At 36.8% G+C, this 19,996-nt stretch overlaps 1 protein-coding gene across 23 annotated transcripts in view; it reads left to right on the forward strand.

Moving 5' to 3' along the window:
• Nucleotides 1–19,996, forward strand: part of Celf2 (CUGBP Elav-like family member 2) — a 640,994-nt gene that overhangs the window by 346,175 nt on the left and 274,823 nt on the right. For 12 of the 23 annotated variants that reach the window (XM_028892143.2, XM_028891961.2, XM_037206436.1 and 9 more), the window contains one exon: nt 17,651–17,713. The exons of the other annotated variants lie outside the window; for them this stretch is intronic. Coding sequence is in view for 10 of the 12 variants with exons in the window: in XM_028891961.2 (XP_028747794.1) it covers nt 17,651–17,713 (63 nt within the window). In the remaining 2 variants the exon portion in view is untranslated. The remainder of the gene's footprint in view (nt 1–17,650; nt 17,714–19,996) is intronic. 23 annotated transcript variants of the gene reach the window in all.

Genomic DNA, 19,996 nt, shown 5'->3' on the forward strand with positions numbered 1-19,996 from the left:
TGCAGTCCTCGCTATGTGGAATGCTTCTGGCTTAGCACTGTGTTAAATCAGATTACCAGACAACCCTCCCAGACCCACTAGCTAGGTAGGGCTGGGAATACCCAAGTGGTAGAACACTAGCCTAGTCTTTATAAGACCTTAAGTTAATCCCTAGCTTGCAAAAACAAAGAACACATGTACTGGCTGTGAATGACTTGATGATATCCATAAACATGCATACCATAGGATTTTTATTTCAGACTCTGAGCAGGAACACTTAGAAAGCTGTCCTGAAAACCCCCCAAGTTCTCTTATGAGATGCAGGCTGAAAAGAATAACAAGAAGTATAGATAGAACCAGAGTCAAGTATGTAAGATTTAATAATTATTACATCATAATTCTTACTTTTCTCCATAAATTTTAAATTTATATTCAATTAAGTTAAATGAAATTTTCTTCCCTGGATTTTAAAAGGATTTTATAGTGAAATTAATATACATCCACAAAAAGGCCCTTTTCTCTGCTTTAACCAGCTGACATCTCTGTCACACCTTTATCAGGGCGTAACATTAACTCCTTTGGAACTGACTATGTCCTAGAGAGTTGATATCCTGTTTAAGTTAATATATTTGGATGTTTACAATCCTGTGACCATATCTTTTTAAAAACTCTGGTAGAACTGATTTGTTTTTATGTATTGGGTATCTTCCTAGGGGGAGGTTACTGTGCTGTCTAGCTTTCATGGTATCTACTGTGGATTTTACTGAGACGATCTATGATATATCTACCCAGTGGGGCACATTGTGGGTGTTGTGTTAGTCATAGTAGAATCAAGATAGCCAATGACTTTGGGGGCAAAATAATTGTTTGCATGATAAAAATTTCAGTTATATGATGAAAATAAATGTGAGGGCTTCACATATTGGATTAAGAGATCACCAAGAAGCTTGTTTTCTGTTGTGATAGAAGGAAATTTTATGTTTATCCCTTTAAGATTTCTGTTATTTTTCCACAGTAGGCTCTCTCCATAAAGAAGAGCTTTTAAAAAGACTAGAAAGTCTGTATTATGTTAAATTGGCTTCAAACTGGGTACCCAGGCCGGGTGGTGGTGGCGCACGCCTTTAATCCCAGCACTCGGGAGGCAGAGGCAGGCAGATCTCTGTGAGTTCAAGGCCAGCCTGGGCTACAAAGTGAGTTCCAGGACAGGCTCCAAAGCTACACAGAGAAACCCTGTCTCGAAAAACCAAAAGGAAAAAAAAAAAATCAAACTGGGTACCCAAAAGTTAGAGTTCTTGGGAGCCAAGGACTGTAGTAATGGTGGGCATGAGATTGTAACTGAGGCACACTGTGGCTATGGTCCCATACAAATGACTTGACAGTCTACTGACTAAGACTCTCAGTGATGTTTCTTCTAAGAAGATTTGTCTGCTTTATCATTTCTTTTTCTATGAAAAATTGTGACTGTCTTTGTTCCAAGTCAATAAACAAAAACAAAACAAAAATTACAAAACCTCATGTTACAATTCATTTGGCATGATAATCATTCTTCTAAAATGTTTTCAGTATGTTCACAAAGTTGTGCAGCCATTACCTGTATTTTCAGAACATCTTCATCACCCCAGAAAGAACCTCATACCCCTTAATTTTTACCTTCCAGCCCCTTTCTGATGTCCACTAGCTGTAGCAACCACTAATGTACTTTATGTTTACTAATTTGCCTGCTTGCCTCTTCTGTACATTTCCCATAAATAGAGTGACACAATATGTGAATTTTTGCGTTTGACTTCTTTCCTGTGGCACAGTAGTATCTTAAATGCTAATCCATACAGCTCATGTCAGTGTTTCATTTCTTTTTGTGTTGAATATTATTCTATCACATACATACAATACCACAGTTTATTCATTAGTTGATAGATATTTAGGTTATAAGAAACAATTCTGCTACAAGTATTAATCCATGTACCAGGTTTTTGTGGGAATTTGTTTTCAGTGCTGGGGATGAAACAATAGCATCTCTCATGTTAGACAAATGTTCTACAACTGAAATCATAGTTCTTTCTATGAAAACCTGACTGGGCTGGAACTCTCAGTCATCCTGATCTTATTGATTCTGTCTCTTACATTATACCATGCCCAGCAAAATATAAAAATATTTACTTTATGTAACTTGTGTATTAGCTTATGAATGGAACTTCCAGGTCATGTAATTTTTGAAAAATTGCCCATTTATTTTTAAATTGACTGTTTTACCTTACCATCATCAGTTATGGGTTCCAGTTTTTTCTTGTATTTTCCATTTGTAATTGTCTGTCCCAGTATCATTCTGAGAACTCATATGTCCTTATTGATATAATTTTTTTTTTCCTACCTCGCTTTTTCAGGAAAGCTGGGTGGTGAGGAAAGAGGAAAGGAAATAATTTAGAAGTATCTGTTTTGTTTTCTCATAAAAATAAAGCAGTTATTCTTTTTTTTTTTCCTGTGATGATATCCAGTTGTGTGTCCCTAGCCTCAGTCTTTATTCTAATGGGCTTCAATAGCCAACTGCCTACCTCACTGTCTCTACTTCAGTGTATACTGGGCAAGTGGAACTTTGCTATCCCAGCCTAAACCCAGTGTTCTCACCCTTCCCTTTCCGGGTTCCCTAAGTGGTAGGGATATGGGGGGAAATCCTCATATTTCTTAACTCTTCTTTCTCATTCTCTAGACCTAGTTCATCAGTTATACAGTTTTTGTGTTCAACATGTAGCCATTCTTGTTCTGACCACTTCTATCTCACTGTGTGTGTGTGTGTGTGTGTGTGTGTGTGTGTGTGTGTGTGTGTGTGTGTTTGCATGTGGGTTCATGTACATCCATGTAGAGCACATATGTGATTGGAGGGAACTTGTAGGACTCACTTCTCTCCTTCTACTATCTGGGTTCCAAGGGTCGAACTCAGGTCATCAGGCTTGGTGAGACTGAGGCATCTCACCATGCACCAGCACACTTCTTAAAAATTTACTTACATGTTACTTCATCAGAACATTGCCCTAACTTCAATATCAAAAGTAGCAGCTAGCCATTTTCTGTTAGTACTGTTATTTATTCCTTTTGTAACATTTTGACTATTTGATATTATTATTATTTACTGATTGAATGCTTCACAATAGTAGAGAAATCTTCTCTTTGGTTTGATGCTATATATGCGTAGCTGGAATACTATTTGCTTTGTAATAGGCAGTCAGTAATTATCATTAAATGAATAGGTATTTCATTTCTTCTCCCTGGCATCACTTGCAACATTTTGCTGCCAACTTACATTGGGTGAGCCCTTAAATTTTCATACATTTTGGAAAGTCATCCATATATTTTGTAACAAATATGTGTTTTTCTGTAACATGATTCCTTCATATATGCAGTAGTGCTAGGTAAGTGCTTTGAGATCTCATTTGAAAATGTTTTCCTCATAAATGCAAGATTATAATAATATCATTTTACAACTCAATCTAATTTTAATATGTTATAACAATGTGGACCCTGTTAGCCAAGAACATGGTAATAACCTTCTATTATAACACCTTATAATTAATATAATACTTTTTTATTACTGTGGTTGCATTAATAAGGATCTCAGTTATAAACACATTGAGTTTTTATAGTTTAAGGATAAATATCCAGACTAAGAATTTGTCATTGAGAATCTTGTCAAAAATGTAAAATACTGTATCTATAGGAATTTGACAAAATATATCTGTATAATTAAATTGCACTTTTTTGTTTTAATTCTTAAACCATGTTACATGTTTTCACCTAAAATTCCAGATTGTGTTCTAGCCCTTGTCTCACTTTTATGTGATTTTATGCTCTTGCCAAAGAGAAGTAAGGTTAAAATTAGTTTTGCAGATAATGTTCTAGCACATTAAAATAATTGAAGGACACATGAGATAGTGACTGAAACTTGAGCCCTCTAGTCATTCTTACCAAAATTTTAGTTTTAATTTTATATTTTAATATGATGTGTAACAGTGAGGGATTTAATCTTGCTAATCTTCTGTTTCTTCACCTGTAAAGTGAGGTGAATAACCTAGGCAGTGAATAAGACCATCCATGAAAAACAACTAACTAATAAAGTGAACAATAATGCTAGCTATAGTTATTATTATTACTGTTAAAGCTTTTGAACATTGTGTATTTGGCAAAGTGATGCTGGAAAGATTATCAGGTAAAGGAGAGTAAAACATCTTCAAGTAGAGCAGTACAACACAAATATATCATTTCTGCTTTGCTCCTAGGACTGTATCATGATTTGTTGAAAAGAGAACTGGAATTGCCCTTAAAAACAACGTAACAAGTTCAACACAGACAGACTCCCTTGAGGAACCATACCTGTTTATCACTTATCTGAAGCTACAAAATTGGATATTTTGTAGCATTTTGTCTGTTTGAGACTCATTAGATCATGTTCATTTGAGAGTCTGCCTTCTTCCTGGAGTAGAAGTGAGAAGAAGAGAAGGTATTCTCAAATGCTCTGCCTTTGTTTTGAAAAGCAACAACGTTGCTATAGTAGTTTGAATTTTCTGTGAGATTATCAGACGTTGAGTTTTTTATACTTCACAGCTTTGCTGCTGTTTCACGTTTTCATGGCTCCCCAAAGATCCTAGAGGCTAGTGCTTCTGAAATCACTGCAGGGTGTTTTAAAAACACCAAACCCTAAATCCCTTCCCAGGCTGCTGCTTCTGTGGATCCAGGTGGGGCTGTGAGTTTGCATTTCTAACAAGTTCCTGGGAGGTTCTGGTATTGATGCTGCTGGTCAGGAAGACACACTCTGTCAGCTACTGCTGGTAATTTGAGTCTTTCCCAGAGTGCTTGGCCCAGAGTGAGACACACAGTATGTGCTGCTCAGTAAATGCTGGTTGGTTCACTGCATCTACTGACACTGGGATGAACTATCAAAGGAAGATAAAGTATATTAAGGTTCTCATTAGGCGTACTGCCTGATTCCCATTAAGACTGTCCTGATTTCTTTTATGTCCTGGGCATGAGGGCTCAGTGCTAATTTTCATAGCTTCTGTGGTCCCTGAAGTACTATCATTTTCATCTACTCCAAGCTTCTCATTTACCCTTTCTTTTCTTGACTCATTTTAGGCAAATCACTAATAATATCCAATAGAACCCTGAGGACAAATATATGGATGAGAATTCTTGTACTTTCCAAAGAATTTTGGTAAATTTTAAGTTCAACCATAACTGCTCCCACTAACATTTGAATGTTACTAGAGAGGAGAGGTTATAAAAAAAAATAAAAATAGCCGGGCGGTGGTGGCGCACGCCTTTAATCCCAGCACTCGGGAGGCAGAGCCAGGCGGATCTCTGTGAGTTCGAGGCCAGCCTGGGCTACCAAGTGAGCTCCAGGAAAGGCGCAAAACTACACAGAGAAACCCTGTCTCGAAAAACCAAAAAAAAAAAAAAATAATAAAATAAAAAAAAATAAAAATAAATTAGACTTGTAGAACAAAATTGTTTGGAATTGCTAAATTCATTGTTTATTTCTCTCACATTTTTCTGAGTGTGAGTACTTGGATATTTCTTCACCAGAAAAGAATTTTGCAAGATTGCTTGCCATATCATTTATACACCTCCTATTAAATCAATTTAGAGGAAACTGGTATTTTCCTTCATTAAAACAGGAAAAGACAATAACAAACAGCAAACAAAATACAGAGTCCCAAGCCAGCCTTTGTACCTTTTGTAAGCTTCACCTTTCACAGAACCTTCATTACACCACTTGAAGCAAAATATTATACACAGATTTGAAATGTCTTTTTCACTCAATTTCTGAATGTAATTTTTACTCTACTCACAGCCAACATATGAATTCAGTTTTCAGAGTACTGTTTCCCTTAGAGTCCTGGGACACTAAGAGGATGTTTTGTGGATAAAAAGGACTTCAGCAGAAATAAAGCTTTAGTAAAACAAGTTGAAACGAAGTTAAGAAGGTGTCTTTAATTTGGGATTACAGAATGTTTGCTGGCTGCTGTAAGCTGTGAGTATGGAGACAGTATATTTTCAGACCCTATATAATCATGGAAACTTCAGTGCTGACATTCAGCTGAACAGACTTTGGGAAGTACTGTGTATGTCAGATCATACACTATTCCTCAAGGAGTCTCAGGTATAGAACTGAGCTCTTACACCAGTATGAGGTCTGTGGTTTTGTTTTTATTTAAAGTGGAGAAGAGGGGATGATGGTAATCTTTGGAAAGATATAAGGTGATAAAGAGTTTCTATTCTGCAATTCTCTTATAGTTGAGAACTCAAGGCCTTTCTGGAATGTTGCGTTCTGGCTAAAAAAGTTTTCTGAGATATAGACATTTTCATTCTCTATTTCCTTTATATGGACAAAATTTCATTTTCTAATTTATCCAGTCTGATGCTATTGCCAGATGTTCTTTTAGAATGAAATGTTGCAGGAAAATCTTACAGTTGACCCCTTGTATCTGTCACATTTCAAAATTATGGAAAATTCAACTATCAATTTAGGGTCCAACCATTTACATTTTAAACAAGCCCATGAATCCTCTGCCAAAATGGAGGGGGTGTTCTTTGCCAATTCCTATTCTTCTCAGGCTCATTGTTCTCCACTCTTCCTTCAAACCCCCCCCCCCCCCCAGGACTATTCTAGTTAGCAATACTCTGCCTGTAATGTTGCCTTTCCCACTTGCTAGAAAATGTCAAGGAGGTGTAGTTCCAACTGTGGAGGCTATTAATCTCGATGACAATGTCAAAGAAGAGAGTACAGTTTTATAGCTGCAGGTTATTAACACTCCTGACAATAGAAAAGTTGACATTTTTCTTTTCTTTTGGGCTCTTGCATCTTGGGGGGCGGGGGGAAACTGGCAGTGAACAGAATCATGCATTTTTAGCTGTTTCAATATTGCATTTATAAAAGTGTTGAGTGATGAAACCTGAAAATAGGGTTTTCTCAGATATGCAGCATAGTTAAACTTTTAATCCCAGAGTGGTTATTAGGGATAATAATTATTCATTGCCCTCAGTCTACCTCCCAACCCTCGCTTCAGGGCTATTGGCATCTGGAAAGAGATCAACCTCATTTGACAGCAGTATTGTGCTTGTTAAGATGCACTGAACTGTGAAAACACATCCATAAGACATCTAAGGTAGAATTTAAGAATACAGGCTTCCTGCTTTCGGGAGTAATCCAAACTTTTTAACTTGATATATTACAGAGTACTGTTATTTTCTGTTTCAGCCAATCTGGTTCTTATTCACTGACTGTAATTATGAGTGTAGGTGTGTGAATTAGTTGTTTTAAAAACTCCAAATTGTGCACACATATAAATGTGTTGCATGTAAATGTTTCAAGTATAGAATACCTAATTTAAGTGAATGACAGGAAGCACAAACATCATTGAAATTGTGAAGAAAACAGAAATTAGGTATTTTACAGCCTTGTTTTTGTCTCTGCATGCTGCCTTCATGTGTGAAAAGCCAAGAAAGCTACAAAATATGTTGAGAATTGAGTGGGATCTTGGGTGTAACCTATTAACCATGAAATACTGGCAAGAAGGAAATCACTTGTTTTCTGCATATTCTTATGTAACCATGAACAAACTGTTCTCTCTCCCTCCCTTCTTCCTTTCCTCCCTCCCTCCCCCTCCCGCTTCCCCCCCTGCGTGTGCATGCGTGCATGCGTGTGTGTGTGTGTGTGTGTGTGTGTGTGTGTGTGTGTGTGTGTATGTGTGTTTAAGCCTTTACTTTTCCCTTAGTGAAGAAAATGAAATGGACCTCCAGTCTTCTAAACACTGTTGACACTGCACTCTGTGTGTGCTTCTGTGTGCCTCCCCCTCCCTCCAAACTGCATTTCTGTGTGCTGTTCCCCCCTTTCACGTTTCCCAAGTGTTGGATTGCAGATAGGAGTCTGGACTGAGAGCCTTGGCAGTTTGACTTACAGTAATATTTTATGTATTTGGAAGACTACAATGTGTGCAAGTGCTGGAGTCTATCATCATTTTACCCTGTGTACTAATGTCAATGGGATTTTACTAGCCCAGATTTCTTGTTTGTATCTAATCATTTGATCATGAATATAGATGAAAGAGATGCTAAAGACGGTTTGTGAAAACAGTATGAACCAAGACCTCAGATTTTCTCTAGTCTAAATCGGTCCATAAGATGCCTTTATTTGATGCTTGTGTTCTCTTTCACTTTATCTTTCAACTGTGTTTCTCTGTGCACTGCTGTCTTCCTGACTTGTTTTTCTTAAAATATTACTTTTAATTTGGAATCTGTATCTCCCGTTTTCTGCACTGCCAGGTGTTTTCTGTACATATTGTGCATGTAGGCTCATAGAATTTGAAATAGAAAAGTTTGTAGAGAGACTGTTAAAATATCTTAACAGCTTTCTTTAGGCAGTCATTTTTTTTTAATAGGATGTTTATGTATTATATAATGGAGAAGCCCATGTTAAATGTGATAAAACTTACAAAATATATCTTTACACTTAAGAGGGGGCTAGAGCATTACCAGTATGGAGAACTATTAATATTTTCATAGATTTCCATTGTCGGTGTCCTTTCTCAGGAGTGTCAGGAAAACTTGCTGGTCACACATAGCACCTGTGACTCCTCAGGTGTTCAGAGGACAAGCAGAGGCAGGCAGTCCTTGAGTGATTTTTATCTGGATTTGGGGGCTCAGCTGGACTGCTACAGCTTTCTCACTCCCTCTGAGTTTCTTGACAAACTGGCCTCCTGCTAAGGGCAGGGAACCCAATGGCAATGGGAGGAATTAATGAGCCACTGAAAATGTAGCACTCTGAGAACAGAATGTTGCTTGTGTCCCAAACTCTTTGTCCCTGAAGTTTTCAGAGAAACCCAGTGTAAAGGGTTTAAAAACATCATGATTGTGTTGATCGCTTTTGAATGGCAAAAGAAAATGGAACATTTAAAAATCATTAAACCACATGGTTTGAGCATTATGTTGAGCTTGAGTTTTAGGTTTAGGTTCTGGGACATGCATGAGATGCTTGTTGCTACTAAAAGATAGAAATTGGGGCAAATGGAAGACATTTCTCATATCATAATGAGGCTTTTCTTGAGCCTGGTATATCTTAATTTGGTTCTTCTGGACTGTAACTACTACTTTTGGGACAGAGGGCTATTTCTCCTTGGTTCATAGCTATAGGAAACATGTTTTTCTATAGAGCATGTCTCTGCCAGCTCTTAGTGGTTCTTTCTTCTCCTTTACTTTATCACCATTCTTACCATTGAATTATTATGCCCATCTATTTAGTGTTCATCCCCACTTGTTTCCACCCCACACAGCTAGATCAATTATTTAACAGCCTGTCCTGTGGGGTCATGCCTATTCTCACAGTATCAGTGGTTACCTTTACTTAATCTACAAACTACAGTCTTTCTTGTCATGCCTCCTTTTCACTGACTGAATCAATGAGCCTGTCTCTCATTGCCTGCCTCTTTTATCCTTATTTGTCTCGCATAAAGCTACCATTTAGATTGAAGGAGATATCAACAAAAAAACCCAAACTCTGAGAGAAATGCACCTGATGTTAAGACTGGTCTTATTTTTATCAGTCAGATTAAGATGCATGGAAATCAAATGAACAGTCCTATGAGTGAGCATTGCCTTCTTAATAAATCTTAGGGAACCTGAAAAGATCAAGGCAGTGGATTTGGAGTCTAGAACTAGTATGCCATGTAGTAGAGAGCTCCTGGCTTCAGTATCTGCTGGTTTTCCTCACAGTGTTTTGCAACTGCTCTTAGTAGTATTTCAGAACTTGTCAGGGACCTGAAATTGAAATTTCATGTTATTCTATTTAATTTGCCTCTTGATTAAAACATAAAAAAAAAGTTTTCTGATATACTCTTCATTATTTCAAATCTCTCTTCTTTAGAAAATCAAGGTTGTAACAAAGTTTTGTTCTCAAAGGGTAGAGGAGCCCTTAAGACAACCAATTCTCTATAGCTTTAGCTTAGGAACCATAAACACAGTGACTAGGATGTTTTCTTTGGTCTTTTTTTTCTTCTCACACACTTTCACAACAAAATGTCACATAATAGCGTTCTTTTGTTGCTTTAGTAAACTGTTAATTAGTTTTCCTTCAATAGACCATCTCTTCAGTTAAGTAGACGAAATGCCCTGATATTATTACATTTTCTAGTGCAAAACCCTCAATTGCTGTTGATCCCTTCTGTAATCAGAAGCATAGCTAAGAAAATAAAATGTACTCAGATGCATCTAGCACCATTTTCAACTATGTTGATTAGGTCAGATATCTTACTGTCTTTTTCTTTTTAAGACTCGCAGGGTTAAACTAACAGAACTTTACTTTTTACATCAACAAAGTTATGTCGTTGTTGTCTAAAACATGGATTTTTAAGGAACTAAACCAGTTTCTTTGAACATTTGTAGACATTTGATTCTTCTCTGGTAGTTTGTCTTGACTATGTTTGACAGTTCTGTTTATAGATTTTATTAATGTTATTACAAATACTAGATTTGCTTTATTTTTTTTAGTAAATAAAAATAACCTGGTGTGGTAAGGTACACTATTTGTAATCCAACTACTTGAGAGGCTGAAGCAGGAGGAGCAAGACTTCAGGGCCACCCTGGGCCACATAGCACATTCCAGGCTAGCCTTGGTTACATCATGAAACCCAAACTCAAAGAACAGGGTTGGAAGTGGAGATGTGCAGAAAGAAAGAAAGAAAAGAAATTCTATTTTGATATTATCAAATATAATGACAATTAATCTTGATATACAATTGCTAATATCTTTAGAAAGCAACAAGTTTTTCAAGTTGTGAAGGAGTGAATTAATGTACATAAACCAATTAACATAGAGCCTACCATATAGTAAATACTCTAGATTCTCTGTTAAAGCTGGTATGTAATTGAATAGCCATCATAAGATATACAACAAATGTCTTTTATTCCATCCTACCTCTTCCTCATTAAAGCTTTGATTTTTCATTTCTCTTCCTTACCTTGCCATTCTATGATTACTTACTTCATTGTCATTAGGAAGAGGTAACTGATATTTAGGACAAGGGTTTCTGGACTCAGAGGGACGTATATAAAAATGCTTCATTTTTTTTTTAAAACAGGTTCTCACTGTGTAATTTAGGCCAGCCTCTTTTTCAGTCCCCCTGCCTCAGCCTCCAAAAGGCCTAGATTATAAGTATATTCCATCATGTTAATTCTAGATTTCATTTTGACAATAAAAGACTTAAAAAAATACCTATCAGACATTTGTTTCATATTTTTAAAAGAAATAGGTGATAGGTACACATTAAGATTGTCTTTTAAATAATTTCTGGGTGTGATGACATGTAATTTTAGCACGTGATTGGTAGAGACGGGGAGAATGTAGTTCAAAATCATTCTCAGCTACATAGTGACTTTGAGCCCAGCCTAGACTATGTGAAACCCTGTCTCAAAACACCTAAGAGAAAGAGAAAGAAAGAAAATCACAGTGTCCTTGATCCTACTTCATAGTGGCCTAGGGGAAACTCTGTGGCAGAAATGTAGCCTATATACTGCACTGTATAAAAATCAGGTGACCCATAGAGAGAAAATGGAGGACATAACAGGAGGATTGAGACTGTACACACCCTTTTCCCCTGTGTCCTGTGAGATAGCCTGTGAATTATTGTTGATTTTAAAATGGATTACATTGTGAACATTACCATAATGGTCATAATGGATAACCCATGTGTTTGTATATTTTGTCAGGTTCTTGTTGAATAGAAAAGAGGAGAGCTAAGAAAGACATTGTAATATTTTATTTTTACTCCTTTTCTATTTTATTATTGAGTATGAATTACAAGTGAAAAATATTCACACAAAATTAATAGGTTTTACATTTGTAGAATGTCTTTAAAAGTCCAAATTGATGTCCATCATCCTTTATTTTGTGTAATGGTATCGTCATAATCAGATTTTACAAACAAGATAATGTTTCCTTCTCCAAAGTTTCTGAATTGAAATAACAGAGAATAATAATAGAATATATTGGTTTGATGAAAGACAATGTTATAGTTTTAATATTGACAGACAACCCAGACCAAAAGTTGTGCATTTTCTTAAAGAATTTTATTTTTTGGCTATCCCTGTGCCCTCATATTTCATGTGCTTGTGAGTAGGTAAGCAGAGTAGACATGCTTGACTTGAATGCTTTTTATGATCTGTTCTAAACCTGATATTACGTGAAGTGAAACCTGAAGAAGACAACAGAATTTTATTTTGTTGGCCCGAAGTTTTGATGGCATCGAGAAGATATGACAGAGTTAGTAGAGGAAGTGCACATGATACAGTCCCCATGCTAAGTGCTCTTGCTTGTCCGTGTTTTGCTTCCTTTCCCTCTCCCTGTCTGTAGTGTCTCCTATGTAGCCATTTGTGAAAGTTCCTTTTCAGTCCCAACCGCTGTATTATTTAAATCCCATCTACTGCACTCACTACAAGCCTGCTAAAATCTGCTTTTGTATTGGAAAACAAAGCTTTAAAAGCAGCCAGGGGAGCCACATGGAAGAGTAGTGATTTTGTGACAATGGCTTAAATCCAGGAAATGCATTTAGAGTTTTTTTGTTTGTTTGTTTGTTTGTTTGTTTTAGGTAAAATTGACTTCAGCATGTTTGTCCATTGAAAATAGAAAATACTTTTTTTCTTTGTTGGAGACTCCATATTTCCGTTACATGTTGTGCTGTGTGTTTATCATGTACCTATATCCCATAGTCTGTAAAAGCCTTTAGTGCACATTTATGACCACACAAATAATGTCTTCTGCATATAGATTATGCCCTTTTACATTTTGTTCTATTTATAGGGTTATCCCATAAATGAAATGTTCTTATGCAAAATGAATAAGTATGTTTTGGTAAATAACATCTTCCTTTTTAAAAATGCATAGTTGGGAATTGGTAGCAAATAGCATGTTCTGTTGTTTGTATCAGTGGGCGATGATTTCTTATCAAAGCCTTTCTACATTGGCAGATAAAGAGAAGTAAATTTAAGATTAAGTTAAAAGCGTAAGTCCTATAATATGCACTGGTAATTCAAAAGATGGGAGAGAAATGGATGTGAGTTACTGAATCTTTAAGGAACCTTTATGTGATAAGGAGGCTTTGACTGTATAATAAGAGAATTGAGATGATAAAGGGCAAGAATGAAATGTTTACAAAAAAGCTGATATATTCCTTGGTTAGAAGCCTCACAAAACATTTTAGAGCATGCAAACCTGGAGGGATTCATTTTCATTAACATAGTATACCACTAATCATAAGAGGTAAAGAGGAAACAAGGTCCAGGCATTAGAAACAAACCATTTTGAATGATTATTGTATTCTAAGTAGAGTCTGAATGGGCATAAACATTAGAAATAGCTCATGAATGTAAACCAAAAAGAAATCATGAGACCAGGCAAAGGCCTTCAAGGAACATCAGTCACTAAGCCCAGCACCTAACTAGATGCTAACCTAACCAGCATCCTAACCAGATGCTTCTGGGAGTGATGAGTACTAGTGGACCAAGGAGTCCAGTCACCTCCTCGCCAATGGATTCCAAGTTGATTGGGCCTCAAAGAGGCTGTGCTGGCTGGTTAGTCAGCAGCAGTGCCTGGAGAATATGGTACCCTTGGTGTAACAGAAGATAGCCTGCCTGATGAAAACAGTCAGTCTTGAGAGGAGCAGATAAAGCCCCTGGTGGAGTAAGAGGTCTACAGCCCAATTTTGAGAAGTGCTGCTATAGCTAATGGGCTGGTGTGGGTCAGAAGAGGTGTAAGAGCTCGGGGAGCCTCTGAGAAGTTTCGTAGTTTTGTAGTTTGGGAGTGCAGTGAGAGAAGGGTTGGAGGCCAGTGAGACCACAGAATTCTAAACACAAATTCTTGACCTCTTGTTAGTGGGAATATGACCTTTGCTTGAGGATATAGTAATATCATGAATACAGTCAGGCAATCCACTTGAGAAATTTTCAATTCATTAAAAATGAATCTATAAAGAAGAGAAAAAGGAAAATAAGTTAATGGCATTATAGACATATAAACTACTCTTCTGAGAACTCTCACAAAGAAGCCCCAGACACTGCCTTGTCGTGGAGGATGCCGTTTGAATGAATGCTAATCCAAGGAGAATGCATGGCCTTTATGGGTTCAAACATTTATGTTTCCAAAGCTATTGCCATAGAAATCACTTTTCTGATGAAAGATTTGAAAGCTGATTTTTAAATATGAGGAAGCAATATAGTGACGATGATTGTCAGATTATGATTTGGGACTAATAGGATTTACAAAATATTTTTAAAAGCTTTTTTTTCTCTAAACCCCAGGATCATTCATTTCTTTACCTCGTGTTACCAGAAAAAAATGCATGCTAAGATACTGTATTCAACAAGATTCTGACATTTACTAGCAGTAGACCACTAAGAACAACTGTATGTAGCAAGAGAAACTACTTTTCACTGTTAGAAAGATTTGCTAAATTAAATGAATTTTTTTATTTTCTCCTTTTTTATCCTGCCTAGATTTTATATTGCCTGAAAAGAAATAAGAGGCTAACCATGTTGAAAATACTTTCCCTAACCAATTGGGAATATGTTATCAAAAGGAAAAATATGTAAAACTCTAATTTAAACCCTTTCTTCTGGAGTCACTGGAGATTTTGGTGTATTTCAGTTGGGTTCAGTGTTTAAATGTGACGTAAAAGAGTTGACTCTTTATTTATAAATAAAGTAGCAGATTAGTTTAGCCTGAGTGCAGCCATGTAATAATATTTTAAGTACTGTTGTGTCTACAAATTGTTTTCCTATAGCAGTATATTCAGTAGTGTCTGCCCATGTGTATGTTTTCTTGATTAAAAAAAAAAGATTCATTTTAAAGAGTTACACCCTATGTACATCCTCTTTTTCATCTGTTATGTGTTGTATTAAAGTATAGAGTATGATTTTCCACTAACCACTCATACATTGGGGAGGGCCATTGCTTACTGCCCTTTGGATGTGAGGCAGACTGTAGAGAAATTAAGACTCTGTCAGTGTTCTATACTAGATAACAGAACTGTGACTTGGACACAGACGTTCCTATTCACATTCTACCACTTTTTCCATCCTCTACCTTGTATCTGTCACTTGATGATGCTATTTCAGTGAGTCAGCTAACATGTGTATTCTATTCCTTAATCCCTGATTTTTCCACTTGATTTGAATGAAATCAAATGTTTGGTTTGGAATGGAGAGAGAATACTTCAGTGCATTTATCTTTACAGTGTACCTAATAATTTGATCTGCCTCACAGGGATGATGGGAGGTTTAAGACATTTGGTAAGCTGGAAAGCAGAGTTTTCAGAGCATTTACTAAGCAAGTAAAAATAGACAATGGGCTTTTTTTCCCCTCATAATGGAAGTATTTTGCTTGCCTCATAGTCCTTCTTAAGAAAAAGCCTCCTTGAAGCAGACACTAGGAGAGATGGTGAAAACATATCCTATCATGGAGAAGAATTTAAAACCTTCTCTAGAGTTCAAAGAAAGTAGTTGTACAACTGCAGTAAGCGCGTGGCTGCACACTCCCAGTGTGTGCCCTGGAGACAGAAGATGGAGCATGCAAGGACTTTCTGTCTATTAGAGGCAGGCTTAGCCTCGGGCTCCCTGAGAGGAGAAGAGTGTTTTTACTTCTGGAAAGTTTTTAGCAAGTTTTCTTGACTGTCTGAAATCTCAAACATAAGTTCTCATATTCTGACAGTGTGCCTGAATGAGAACATAGTACTTTAATATTTAAATTACTAAAGCTTACAAATTTGGTTTAGGTTTCAATCTTGAGTCCCTGGTCTGTCACAGAACAGATAATTAAAAGCAGTAAGTTGGCCCCTAGTTTTATGTATTCATTTAATACAAAAGCTTAGCTGAAATGCTGATATTTGAAATTAGAAGGAAGAAGGAAAGAGGAAGAAACGAGAAGTAAAGAAGTTCCTAAACTAGTGCTGTGAACCAACTTCTGAGTGCAGGAGCATGTGCACAGAGCATGGCATTTGAAGGCAGTTTGTCTCATCATGCTGCCACACAACCCTTTGTCCTTAGACAGCAGAATTTTATTCTCTTCTCCTGCCTGAGATAGCATGGCATTTGCTTTGCATTTTAATTTACCCATAGATACTAAGTAAGTATCACTCAGTCCCCTGCTACCATAAGGTGGCTGTGGGCACTTCTTTTCCAGCACCAAAGCCTTGTACTTCCTGAGGACTGAGGTGGCCATAGGCAAGCTTCTGTCATAATAGTATAACTGATTCTAGAAAAAGAATATGGTAGTTACGGGAAATATTTTCTGTGGCGCAGTTTCCTAGTAATGCTGATGTTCTTGCCTGTTATAGCCTCTCAGTGCTGCAGCTTTTAACTCTGTTGCCACTCTTTAATGATTCAGGGTCATTCTTCTCTGATATGCTTTTGTGGAGGAATGTTTAGAAAATATGCATGCTACATATAAAGAGGTGGAAGCCTGTTAAATATTTGCTCCGTATTTGAAATCTGTGAAGTACTTTGAAATCATTAAATGAGAGATACTGATTTGAAATGGTTAAACAACCACTATAATTCTTGTGATTTTTCCTATTAAAACATAGGCATAGAAGCATTAAAAGTCATTATTGAAGCTGTAGTATTTTAATTATCCATTTCGACTTCAAACATTTCTGCCTGTTAGACATCATGTATATCATTTTCCTTTTAAGAGTAATTTGGGACCACAAATTTTACATGAAAGCATCATAGAAATAAGGTTTATTTCTTCTTTGATAGTAAATAAAACATAATTAGGATATACTCTCATATTTTAAGTTTGTGTATCAGACTCTTCTGAAATGTCACACCAGTATGGCAAATATCTTTAAATAAAAAGAAAACTTTTCTAGTTTATCAGAATAGGTAAGAGAGTATTGTATATTTAGGAATTCATTGTGGCCAAGCACATGCCTATAATACCAGTACCTGTGAAGCAGGAACAGAGGCAGGAGTGTCTCTCTGCGTTCAGGCCAGCCTAGTCTACATTGTCTATGTAGTGAGTTTCAGGCCAGCCAAGACTACATAGTAAGACCTTGTCTAAAACAAAACAGTCAGTGTTATACCAAGAGATCAGTGGTTGTCATTTTTGAATATAAATGAATTTCGTTCACCTAATTTGTATTTTAAAAACACTGATACTTGGATCCTTTTCTGACTACCTAAGTCATAGTCTCTGAAAGTGGAGCCTCAATATCTTTGGTTTTATTTGTTTGTTTGTTTTTTTAACCTTAGGCAGGAAGAGGAAGAGAAGATATGTACTTACTATACTCTGTGTAAATAATCTAATGTTCCACAGCTCCTGCCGAGCGGTGTTCACCAGTGGAGTTGTAGTCTCTCAGTTACATTACAGCAAATGCTAAACATTCATAAGTTTGTTCAGAAAATAACTTATGTGTCTGCCATATATGTCAGGCCTGACTGCCAGCTCCTTCCGGAAAAGACTCGTCAGGATATCATCCTATAGTTTATATTTATTTTTGGTGAAAGATATTTTAGTTTTCTTTAAATATACCACTAGCAGAATCATCTTATTTTCTTTGGCATATTTAAGGTAATTTGTGGGTACAAGCTGAATTTTCTAATCAGCTCACAGGGCCTCACCTCTTTTTTCTTTTAGACTTTTGGATCTTGTTTCTTCTCAACCACATTCTTTATTTGGATCGAATCACTATTTACCAAGGTCAGTCCCACCATCCTTCCCCTCATGAGTATGGGATAGTCATTTAGTCAATGAATATATTTTGTTTGCCTATAATAAAGAAATGGGCTAGACTCAGCAGTCAACAGTATTCACAGTCTTTACAGAGGATCCGAGTTTGGTTTCCACCACCCACATCAAGTGGCTTACAACCACCTATAACTCCAGCTCCAGGGTTTCTGAGTCCCTGTTTGGTCTTCTGAGAACACCTTCATGCATGTGCATAAACACACACACACACACACACACACACACACTTAGTAAAAAATATAAAGAAGCAGTTGATCGCCTTTGTCTTTGTAGAACTCTAGGCTCCAAAGTTAAAGCCAGATAGCCTGCCCTTTTTAGAAAAAATGAGTTCAAAAGGTATCATTCAAGTATGAGAGATTTAAAATAAGGTGACTTAGCAGGTAAAGGCACTTGCTGTCAAGCCTGACATCCTGAGTTCCATATCTGGAACCCACAAAGTAGAAGGACAGAGCCAACTTCTTCAAATTGTTCTCTGACCTCTGTATGTACACCATAGTGTGCAAACTCTTTCAACACAAATTAAATAAAGATGTAATTTGAAAAAGAATTAAATATTTTGAATTATTCTGGTAATTTGAAATATTCTGCTTCCAATGTAGTCTAATCATCAGAGTCTCTTCTGCATTCACTCTCAGTAACTATATAAAAATCTTGATATATAGAGCATGAACATCAGGGATAAATGCACATTCAATTAGGCCAGAGCCTCTTTACTGACCTAAATAACAGTTCATTCATGAGATAATGTGACTTGCAGCCAGAGAGAGAAATCTATTGCCTGAGCTGGGGAAGCCTGGCTTAGCACAAACTCTTCAGTGGTCAGGAAAATCATCTAAAATTAGATCAGGCAGAAAAATATTGCAGAGCTTTGCAGGTCTGGTCTCTGTTTCAAAAATAGTTCTTTCTTAAGTTGTGTGTAATTAGTCATCTAAATTAGACCTGGTAATCCTGTAGTCTTTGCCTTTATTAGTACAAAATTCCTTGTTATCAATGGAATTTGGTGATTAAGCAATTTTTATATTTAAAGCATATATATGTCTAAGTATATATACACATATATGTATAAAACTTGGGGAGTTCACATTTTTGTCAAAGAATTTCTACTTTGGAGAATTGGGAATCTGGGATAGCCTTAGCACTAGAAGGACCTCAGATTATTTTAAAAAAGAAATTGGCAGAAATGAATTCATAAACCAGTTAATGTCCAGTGATAATCTAATTTGTTAGCTAGAGGGTTTTCAGGATCATTTTAAGTAGTTGTTTTTGATGTATTGATGTCAAAATAAGAAAAGGGCAAGATGTGGGTTTACTTTTAGAGCCAGCAAGGGAAAACTTAACCCTAAAATGAAGTTCAGACTTCATTCATTCAACTAGTGTGTTTATAGATTATCATGGAACAAAGGGAACAGTTTCTCCTAGCTTTATGGGATATATAGTCTGATAGGAAAAACAGAAAATTGATAATGCAACAACTATGTTAAAAGGTGCATGGGCTGGAGAAGATAGAGCAAGTCAAGGGGATTTGGGGAGAGAGTGGTTAAATATGATATCAGTATGGACTTTATCTGAAAGGAGCTACATGAAAACGTAACAAGGATATAGAAAGTGTACCATGTGGTTATTGTCAGGACAGTCCAGGCAGAAAGCACATCAGTGAAAATGCTCTGTGAAACAGGAATGTTGGAACAAGTGCTTGAAAACAGCTGTGGCAGTTGTGGAAGTGAATGGTGCAGATGGACAGAAGATAGGGAAACATGGGTACAGTAGTGTCCAAACTACCTAGAACCTTGCAAAAATTTGGTTTTATCAGTGCATGGAAAGCCTTTGAAAGTGATTGAGCAGAAAAGCAAGTGCTCTGGTCCCACATATGTCTTGATATTTTTCAGAATTTTTTGCCTTGAATTTTATCTTTTCTGGAATGCCAAGCACCAATTACCATGCCTAGGTGATGGACAAGGATTACAAATAGACCTGGAGGTTCATGCAGGACCTTATGGCTCTGGCTTTCTCACTCCACCCCCACCCCATGTGTGTGCTTATGTGTTGAACAGCAGGGATGGAGAAGGAGGCAGGGTTGTTAGCTGCTACTTGAGTCAGTTTTGTGTGAGACATAATCAAAGTATGGCCAAATTATACCATAGTTTTCTGTGTCCCAGAAAGCATGGATTTGGGGTCGAGGGGGATGGATTGATTGCTGCACATACACCTGCATGTGCTCATGTTGGATCTTTTCCT

Source organism: Peromyscus leucopus, chromosome 5 (assembly GCF_004664715.2).
Source record: "Peromyscus leucopus breed LL Stock chromosome 5, UCI_PerLeu_2.1, whole genome shotgun sequence".
In the NCBI taxonomy this organism is placed as follows: Eukaryota; Metazoa; Chordata; class Mammalia; order Rodentia; family Cricetidae; genus Peromyscus; species Peromyscus leucopus.